The sequence below is a fragment of the Canis aureus genome, chromosome 29 (genome assembly GCF_053574225.1).
Source record: "Canis aureus isolate CA01 chromosome 29, VMU_Caureus_v.1.0, whole genome shotgun sequence".
Classification (NCBI taxonomy): Eukaryota; Metazoa; Chordata; class Mammalia; order Carnivora; family Canidae; genus Canis; species Canis aureus.
Window position 1 is genome coordinate 14195699 of NC_135639.1, and position 9920 is coordinate 14205618.

Sequence of the window (9920 nt, forward strand, 5' to 3'; positions counted from 1 at the left end):
ACCTCAGCAAGTGCTTTCCCCTTCAGTTCAGCAAACACTTCCTCTCCTACAAGCCACTGCTCTTTATTTCCTGGGCCTAGAAGAGCCCACAGCCCAAGCTCCAGGATCAGTGAAAAAATTCACAAAAACTTAGGACAAGTTTTTCTCTGAAGAGGAAATGAATCTGATTTCATCCTTTGAATGCAAGGACCCATTCTAGGTACCTCCTGCTGCCCTGGTCTCCCCTGACAGCAGGAAGAGCAGACAAGCAGTGTGGGGGCACAGGTGAGTACTTGGCTCCCTGATTCCTCTCCAGCTGCTTCCTCCTTGTGCTCAGGATTCCAGTATCACCTCCCCTGGCTGCCCATCTAGGTGAGCTGCTGCTCCAGTCTCCCTCCATCCCATTGCCTTGGACTTCTTTATGGAACCGTCTCCACACATTATGAAAGAAGAAACACTTTCTCACTCACTGCGGATCTTCAGCATCTAGAACAGTGCCTAGCCCACAGCCAGCGCAGAGAAAAGTATTTGTTGAATGAATGAGTGAGCCTTCCTCCTTAAGAGTCTGAAAGCGTCATAAATCTTTAGATTTTACTTCACTGCATTCTATGGTGGGAAATTACTTTGTATAATGGGAGGGCATTTGGAGATTTATAAATGTCTCTGGGTATATCCCTCATAAATAGCAAAGTCTATTTTATTCTTTTAGAAAATGTATAGGTTATTGTGCCTGGACTGGACTGTAGACCTAACTAATTCACTGCCACAGAGCCCAATTTCTGTGGGAAAATGTATTTCACATTCTAAACAAATAGCATTCGTCTAATGGGAACAGTTTATAAACATTAAGGATAGGTTTACAATGCAATGAAAACTAACCAGCAGGAGAGAGGGTCCTACACGCTGACCCTAGAAGCGACCTTGGGGGTGGGGTTAAGGGTGGGGAAGCATTTGGTGAAGAGCCTGTGAAGAGACATTGCCACCAAGTGGTGCTTTGCAGAACCACAGGCACTTCTTTCCCAAGAAGTAATTTCCCTTATCTGCTCACCATACACGAATGATTAATATCTCACATGTTCAGAACGCGTGTAAGCTAACAAAAAAGCCAAAAAAAGAGACCCAAATTCTTGGTATTATGATGCAAAACTAATTAAACATGATTTTTGGAAAAGCAACTTTTCTTACCGTGAGAACATCAATAAAATATGCCACCTCAGCACCAACAACTCGGAGATTGTTTACAGCATGGATGTACTCCAGCGAACCGTTAATCCAGTCTATGTTAATGCAGTTCACATCTTCTACTTGTAGTAACGCCTGGTATAAAGATTTATTATAAGTATTTAAGAAATAATAATTAAAGAAAGCCAAAGTGACTGAGCAACAGCTTCCATTATAAGAAATAACACTACCAAATATTGAGAACCTACTGCATGCTAGGTCCTGTCCTAACCCTTTTACCTATATTGATTTATTTAATCCTCTTTTACAAATAAGGAATCCAAAGCACAGATAGGTTAATTAAACTTGCCCACGACCATGATAAGTAGAACCATGGTATAAATTCAGGCATCTGACTCTACTATATGGCCTTACAAATAATTAATTGCTTACTATGTTAGCAGTCTATTAATCTTGAGTGTAAGAGAGAAAAATTAATTTCTTGGAGTGAACCTGGAAGATTTTTTTCCCTTAAGTGAGAAATTTATCATATCATTCAATCTTTCATCAAAAGTGAGAATTTATCAAAGAATAATTACAAAGAAATATGCTCCCATTATAATCTATGCAATTTATAATAAGTGAGCAGAAATGGGGCCTTGGGACAGGGACAATGTAACTGAATGGACAAATTCCCATGAATATGCATTAATATATGCAAAGTACATTCCTGTTAAATATACAGGTTTTACACTAGAATGAAGAAGAGTTTATTCACATCATACATGGCACATGTCTTGCTGCCACTTTCCATCTGATTTCCATCCAGGTATGTTGATGCGGGTCACCTTGTCTGTTCCAAAGTGCGAGGTTTGGATAGTTAGATAATTAACTGCACTGATCTCCTATTTCAAGTGAAAAGAGATTAAGGTAAAATAATAATTCAAAATTATTTGACGTTTAGTAGAATTATTCTAACTCTGCTCAAAAGTCTTCCACTAAATTTGATTTAACAGCCTTCTTTAATATATTTTTTACCAAAGAAATAGTTACTGCTACACATTGCAAAGTACCAAGAAATTATTAATGCATTATAAAATACAATATACACATTTAATCACAAGGCAAGGAAAGAAAAGTATTTGATTTTAAGGCAAGGTTTATAAGACGATGCTGGGTCAGTTTCAATCAGGACTTCCATCAGCCTTACATTTGTATAGTAAATCTCTGTTGTCAATAATGTGCTATTTGAGGCTTAGAAGCACGCTACAAAAGTGGCAAAACAGATTGTTCACCCCACTTTACAAGTGAGGAATAAAGGTGAGGATCTCATCACATGAGTACAATAGTATATTAAAGATAATTTTATGTAATTGCCTTAAATCTCCTTTTGTGTTTCTAGTATTTTGTTGGATTGTTTTTATAACCAACCAAACTCACTTTAAGTGACACTATGAATTTAAAGTGATTTTGTTATTAAGAGAAAAATGAAAAGGCACAATGCAGGTAATGCTCAAAATTCTATTTTGAGAAAAAAAAATGAACACTCTAATCAGCAAATTGCAGGTTTGACAATGGTGAATCCTATAACAAAGAGCCTTCAAACAAAGAGCCTATTACTAGCTACCTGTGTTTAATAGTAACATGCAAATTAATCATACAACTTGCTGGCTAGTTAAAGTATCTTCGAGATAGTAAGCAGTGATGAGAATCTTAAGTTGGTTTATGCAGTAACTATTATATAGTTATGCTTGTATCTGCCCATGCGCCAGGACTTGTTCTAAGCACTTTATAGTGTAGTTAATTTTAACACAACACTGAGGTAGGTACTAACTACAGATTAGGAGAGGGCACAAATGAGAAATCAAGTCACTTGTCCAAAAGTGCTCCAGCTAAGGAGCCCTGGAGTGGGGGGCTGAAACCCACATGGTCTTTCTCTGAAGCCATATGTTCCACCACTGAGCTCTCAAGTTGGGATCTGATCATACTGTTTTATACTGATAGGGCCCAGAGCAGATGTGGATTTGCTGATGTATCTGGGTTTCCTGGAAGCACTGCTCTGCTGCATAATGGAATCCAAGTGCAAAAAAATTTGTCCATCTATATATATCTAAAAGAATCCAGATGTTAATTCCAACTCCAGCTGGAGCTCCTTAAACACCAACTATATTTCTATTTCTATGTCAAAAAAAAAAAAAAAGCAAATCAATTTGGGAAAGGGGTCTTGGGAGAAAAAGTTTTTTTTTAATCTTTCCCCATCGTGAGAATAGCTGGATATGGGGCCTTGTGAAAGCTTCAAAGTGGCAATCTGACACGTATTGTGGGATCAAAGCATCCTCCACTGTCATGAAAGCCTTAAAGAATTTAATAAAGTAGGAAAGATAGAAAAACACTTTTGTTCACTTCATATTCAATCTGGCACACCCCTGTGAAATGGCATACTAACCCAGAAAACAGGAAACTCAAAACAACATCATATAATCAAGTCCAAGAAGACACCTCAGCTTCTGCTGCCACAAGCACAGAACCATACAAGGGCATTGGGACAGAACAGGTTACCCTCAACAAGGGCTAGTTAAGGTCACAATGTTTAACTGGGTGCTCAGGCCTTTACTTTTAATGTTCGTTGAGGAATCATAGAACCTAACTGATCTGAGATCAACCCATTCTACTAAGCATGACTACACTCTAGGTGATCTCATTTGTTAGTAAATCAAAAGCAGCCACCAGTTAGGTATGTCCCAGCCTTGAGAAAAGCTGCAGGCCCAGAGACTACTACTAATTATGCAAAATATGTGTCACCACTAGTGACTGTATGAGCCACTCTGGGGGATGGCAGGTTGGATTTATTCTTGCAGAAATGTAGCTGGGAAGACTTATGACTCTCAGAAGAGTCAAGTTTATTGCACCATGTTTAGCTTTAACAATTCCTCCCTCCGAGAAAAGAGTATGTTAACATTGCATGGTTAACTTCTGCTTTGTCATGCACGAAGTCAGATTTGCACAGTGTAGCATGTGAGTCAAGCCTGGGGCAATTCAGGTTTTTAGTACTGTACCTTGACTTATCCTATATCCTCACTGTTGGTACAAAACACGCTGACTCCAAGACTCAGGCTTCCATCCATTGCATAATTCAGGTACAGATCTGGTTTGTTGTGTTTTTTTTTTTTTTTTTTTCCCAAATGGAAGGGAGTGGAAAATATGTGAGGAATACTGCCTTTATGGTCACCTTATTAGGAGAGTGCTTGGTGTCTGATATTTTTTCATTGCCTTTAGCATGGTCCAGATTCTCCTAAAGACTGACCTTCACCACTTGTTTTAGTGCCTGTGCTCTGCGAGTGTTCAAGTGCCTGGCCACTATGCAGAAGGATAAAGGACCAATGAGTCCTAAGTGGATTGAGGGTCAAGACCAGGGGATATAGTTAGTCCTGAATGCACACACACATCCTAACCAGCTTACTGAAGGTGCTCCGAAACATTTGTATTCAACATAGATTCTCTTTACATTAAAAAAAAATTGTGGTAAAATATACATAATATAGAAATTAACATCTTAACCATTTTTAAGTACACAATTTAGCAACATTAAGCCACTAGTATTGTTGTACAAACATCAGCTCCAACCCTCTTGAATTTTTTATCATTCCAAACTGAAATCCTACACCTTTTTTTTTAAAGAGTTTATTCTTTCATTCACAAGAGACACACAGAGAGAGGCAGAGACATAGGCAGAGGGAGAAGAAGGACCCCAGGATCACGACCTCAGCCGAAGGCAGAAGTTCAACTACTGAGCCACCCAGGCATCCAGAAATCCTACATCTTTAAATAGTAACTCTCCATTTTTCCCTCCTCCAGCCCCTGGTAACTATTATGCTACTTTTCTATCTCTACGAATTTGACTATTCTAGGTGTTTCACGTAACGGGAATTATACAATGTTTGTCCTTTTGTGTCTAGCTTATCTAATTTAGCAAAAATGTTTTCAAGGTTTTTCCATATTGTAGCATCTACCACAATTTCATTTCTTTTTAACACTGAGCAATATTCCTCTCTCTGATTTTTAATAGTTATAGAAATCACACTTTTGAGTACACTTTCTTTGTAAACTTCTCTGTACCCAAAAGTAGGACTTTTCTTCTTTGTTTTAGATAGAGCTGTCATCTACAGAGCAAATGGCATATTCAGTGAAGAGCCCGGTACCCATACGTGTGTGTGTGTGTGTGTGTGTGTGTGTGTGTGTGTCTATTAAGTGGACAGCTACAAATCAGAGTCTGTTTGTGTGGTGCGAAGGCAGAGCAGAGGCTATCTTGGCTAAATCTGATGGAAAGTAAGCCTCAAGGTTATACAGATGCAGGAAAAGACTGGAAATGATCTTGCTCTGGAGAATGCTCTTGCCCCACCTGGGTCTAGTATCATGCTTTTTTTTTTTTTTTTCCTCTGCCTCTGAGATCATATCACTCTTTGGGCTTCAACTCTCACCTCTAGTTAAGACACTTTGGAATCTCTTTTTCCAGCTCTAGACTGCCCACTGAGCTATAAGACAAAACTTTTTGATAGCCTGCCCGAAACTCACTGGTCCAAAATATAACTCATTCTCCAGCATCCTCAATCAAATTTTCTTGACAAGGGGGTCATTATTCTTCCTATGACTCATGTATAAGATCTCAGGACAGCTTATGATGTTTATCATGTCAGTTTTCTATTGTCATACTCATGCTCATTCTCTGGCTCAGGCTAGTTCTCTGAGTCTGATCCAAACTGCACTATAGTTTTCTAGCAATCTCAAAGAGAACTTTCTGTGGTGGTGGAAATATCCTATATTTGCACTGTCCAAAATGGTAGCCACTAGCCACTTGGAGCTACTGAGCACTTGATGGGTGGTTGGTGCAGCCAAAAACTGAATTTTTAATTTTATTCAATTTTAATACCTACGTAGCTCATGGTTACCATATTGGGTGGCAGGGTACTAAACGGTCTGGCAATCACCTGCAGGCTCTCCCGGATCTGGTCAAGAAGGTGCACTGTAACCAGGGTAAATATGCTACAGCCTCTTTAAAAATTCCCAGTGGGGGACTCACGGCTCACAGGATGAACTCCAAAGACCCCAGGAAGGGGTTATATAATTTGTCTCTAAACTACTTTTCTAACTAACTCCATATTTGAGGACTTCCTTTCCATCCCCAGTCTAACTCAACATGTTGTATTCATCAGATGTACTCTGCAGGCTCTCTCCTGTATGAATTTGTCCACGCTGGTTCATTTGTCATTTCCCTGTATGTCTCTGCTTATGCAAGCCCTGCCCATCCTGCAGGACACACCTCAAACAGGTGTCTTCCTCAAAGCCTTTCCTGGCTCCCATCCTACCCCCAAGGGGAAGGTAAGTCCTTCCTCACCACGCTCCCAGATTCTTTTGGTTGTATCTTATGTAACAGGTCATCATCTGTGCTGCAACAGAGGTTAATTATTTATATACCCTATTTCCCCTAATATAATAAATTTGGGATACTATCTTGTTTATTCAATTTAATACATAATAGTTACTTTGTTCACAGTCTTACACGTGAAAGGCTCTCAATTAATACATTAATTGAATGAAGTATCAAATTTACCTCATATGAAACAATAGATTCAGAGTAGTCTTTATATTTAGATACTAGGACAAATAAGATGACAAGAAAACCTGGCTCACAACACTAAATAAAAATATTTGCCTTAAAGTCAGTAGTTTATGACAGGGTAAGTTAGTGAACCTAGGTCTTCTGTATCTAGAGCTACATCTTCTATTTTAGAAAAACCTGTGTATGAAGGCAGCAAGTGAGCTTACCTGATAAGCTTTGGGATTATGTCTAGTGTAGAGCAGAAAGCGAGTATTTATCTCCTCTGGAGACCAGGGCAAACCTGCCAACTGTCTTGACCAAGTCCCAGTCCATGGTAAACCATCTTTAAAGCACCCCACCCTTTCATAGCAAACTTCTTTTCCTGCAGCAAAAAGATGGAGTGTCAGTATTGTAGGAACCAGGCCCAGAGAGAGGCTGTGTTTCCCACCATTAGGGTTCACTGAAATAAGCGTTTAAGTTAAGCAAATCTGGCTCAGGAAGACTCTCTTTAAAATATGTTCTCCTCTCCCCTTCCCATATTATTTCCGACCATGACTTTGTAGATCACAGTGTGGCAGAGGAGAGCATTGTGGCTTTGGAATCAGACATTCCTGGCTTTGGGCAATTCTTTTACCTTAAGAGTTTCCATTTCTTCCTCTGCAAAGTGAAGTTAATCCCACTTACCTTACAGTCTTAATAGGAAGACTAAATGAACTATTACATAGGACAGCCCTTGTGAATGGGCCTGGACGTAAGAGGGGATACTGTGAATTCCCTGAATTCCTGCCTTTTCTTATGAGACTGAAAGTTTTTGATGAAAGGGATCTTGGAGTCCCCAGAGCCTAGCACTATGCCTGAGTAAGAGTCCAGCATAGGTCTCCCAAGAGTATAGTTGACAGCAAAGGTCTATTCAGTTGTAACCAAGTCTCTTTCTTCTGGCGCTCACCTCATCTCTACAAAGAGAAGCTTTCGGGAAACTGAGTCTTAATGTTTCTGTCATCCACTGACTGATTTACCTTTTCAACATGGCCTTTCTTTTTCACTTAATAGTCAAAAACAACTTCATTTCTCTGCTGTTTAAGGGAGGAATAATATTATTCAATAATAATTATTATTATTTATTCAATTTATTATTATGTATTAAATTGATTTTCATTTATTCATTTTGTGACTATTAGTACCGGAGGAGCTCTTTGAAGTCTTGAATTTGAGAGTTTTCTTTTATCACTTACCAAAAAATGTTGAATAAGTCTTTCACTTTTGAGTCCATCGGATTTTACTTTAAAATTTTAGGAGAGTTTGCGTTTTCTCCATTCCCTAATCTCATTGTTTTAATGAGATTCCGTAATAAATATAAAGAGAGAGAATAGGGAATAACAATTTTTTTAATCAAAGAAGTGTTTGTACATTAAAAAGAAATTGTAGATGATCAAATATCCCTTGCTCACCCCCAAACTCAGCTCTCTCTCCAGACGCGGCAGTTCTTCTGGTGGTTACCCCCATATGTATATATAACGTGCTTACACTGCCAAGGTTTGATTTATTAACTTTAGTCACACATGATCTATTAACTTGCTTCAATAATAAATGAGGATTTAACCCACCTATCGTTAGGATCAGCCAAGATCAGGGCAAGAAACAAATCACAATGGTTATTTTAACTGTGAGAGTTTAATAGAACGAATTGTTATCAATCAGGTATTGAAGGCAAAAAGGAGGACCATGTAGTAGCTCCGATGTGACAACTGCAGGGAGCAGCTTCTATCAGGGGGCTGGTGAAAGACACAGAAGAGGTTCAGTTATTCAAATGAGGAAACTTGGAGGAAGGGCTGTTAACCTGGGGGAGGGGTGCTGTCTCCAGAGCTGGGGTTTGGTCCCTGAAGAGGGGGACTATATGGCTAGTGCTGGCATCTGTGAGTGGGCACCGTGCACCTGGTTCTGAGACTTTTAGAACAGCTGCAAACTGGAGCCACCTGCTGCTATTGGATGATTGTTCATGCAGGGGTGAAAAGTCATTGCTGGAAAAACACTGACAGGAACCAGGAGCCAATAGGAAGGAACACCTCCCTTCTCCCACATGGAGCCTCAGTGTCCTCTAGCATCCCTACCAACAGCACTTCTCTGAGAGTGGCTGAACAGGGTGAACTATGGTTGTGCATCCCAGGCTGGCCAGGCAAGGGCTGGCCTGAAGCTCAGGACAAGAGCTCCTACAGGTCCTGCTGTCCATTGTCTCAATTCTTCCTCCTATGACACTATTTTTAGCTCATTAATTGGCTTTCACTGTAAACTTAAATAGTAACCTTTTTTTTTTTTTTTTTTTTTTTTTGAGAGAGAGAGAGAGCGCACGCGTGCATAGAGGCAGGAGGGGCAGAGGAAGAAGGAGAGAGAGAATCTTAAGCAGCCTTCATTACCCAGCATGGAGCCCAACGCAGGGCTCAATATCAAGACTCTGAGATCAGGACCTGAGCTGAAATCAAGAGTAGGATGCCTAACCAAGTGAGCCACCCCAGGCGCTCCAGTAATCTTCTGTTTCTTGATCCATACCTCCTACTCCTCATAACTTGGCTGCCTACCTTTGCAAGACAAGTTTTAAGCCATGTTGCCTGTCTTCCTCCCATCTTCCAAGATTTGCCAGCTGCACTTTGACTTTCATACCGTCAAAGTTGATAACATTCAGACTTTGTTCTATAATCATAATTAAGTCTTTCATGTTTTGTCTGTAGGCTGGCTCCAAAAAATTGAATGTCAATAAACAGAATTTATATTATTATGACTAGATAAATATTTTTCCTTTCAGAGCCAGCTAGCATGCTATAATTACATTTCCTTGTCTGCACTCTTTATTCAGTTTCCCATTCCTTTCAAAGGAGAATATTCAAATGAATTATCTTTTCATAGACATGAAGTGCTCAAGATCAGTGTCATTTTAGTTTGCTCCATATTTGGATCATGATTTTCTTGTGCTGTTTTCATTTTCCTGGATTCTCTGGTGCCTTTGTTTTTCTAGTTGCAAGAGTAAACATGTGCCCTCTTCAATGTATCCCTAGTATAGTACGGCTCCTCCATCAATATTTCTCCTGCCTGGAATCTATTCTGTTTTTTCTGTTGAAGCACACATCTATCCAGTTCTTATTTGGACCAATGAGTTCACATTCGATCGTGCCCTTTTAAAAAAGATTTATTT

The 9920-nt window shown here is 39.5% G+C and overlaps 1 protein-coding gene across 1 annotated transcript in view; it reads right to left on the reverse strand.

Moving 5' to 3' along the window:
- Positions 1 to 9446, reverse strand: part of PNLIPRP3 (pancreatic lipase related protein 3) — a 28328-nt gene extending 18882 nt beyond the window's left edge. Inside the window, exons 1-4 of the mRNA XM_077877042.1 lie at positions 9392 to 9446; positions 6964 to 7118; positions 1926 to 2045; positions 1165 to 1296 (exon numbers count right to left, since the gene is read on the reverse strand). Of these exons, the coding sequence (XP_077733168.1) occupies positions 1165 to 1296; positions 1926 to 2045; positions 6964 to 7118; positions 9392 to 9446 (462 nt within the window). The remainder of the gene's footprint in view (positions 1 to 1164; positions 1297 to 1925; positions 2046 to 6963; positions 7119 to 9391) is intronic.
- Positions 9447 to 9920: the final 474 nt, after the last annotated feature.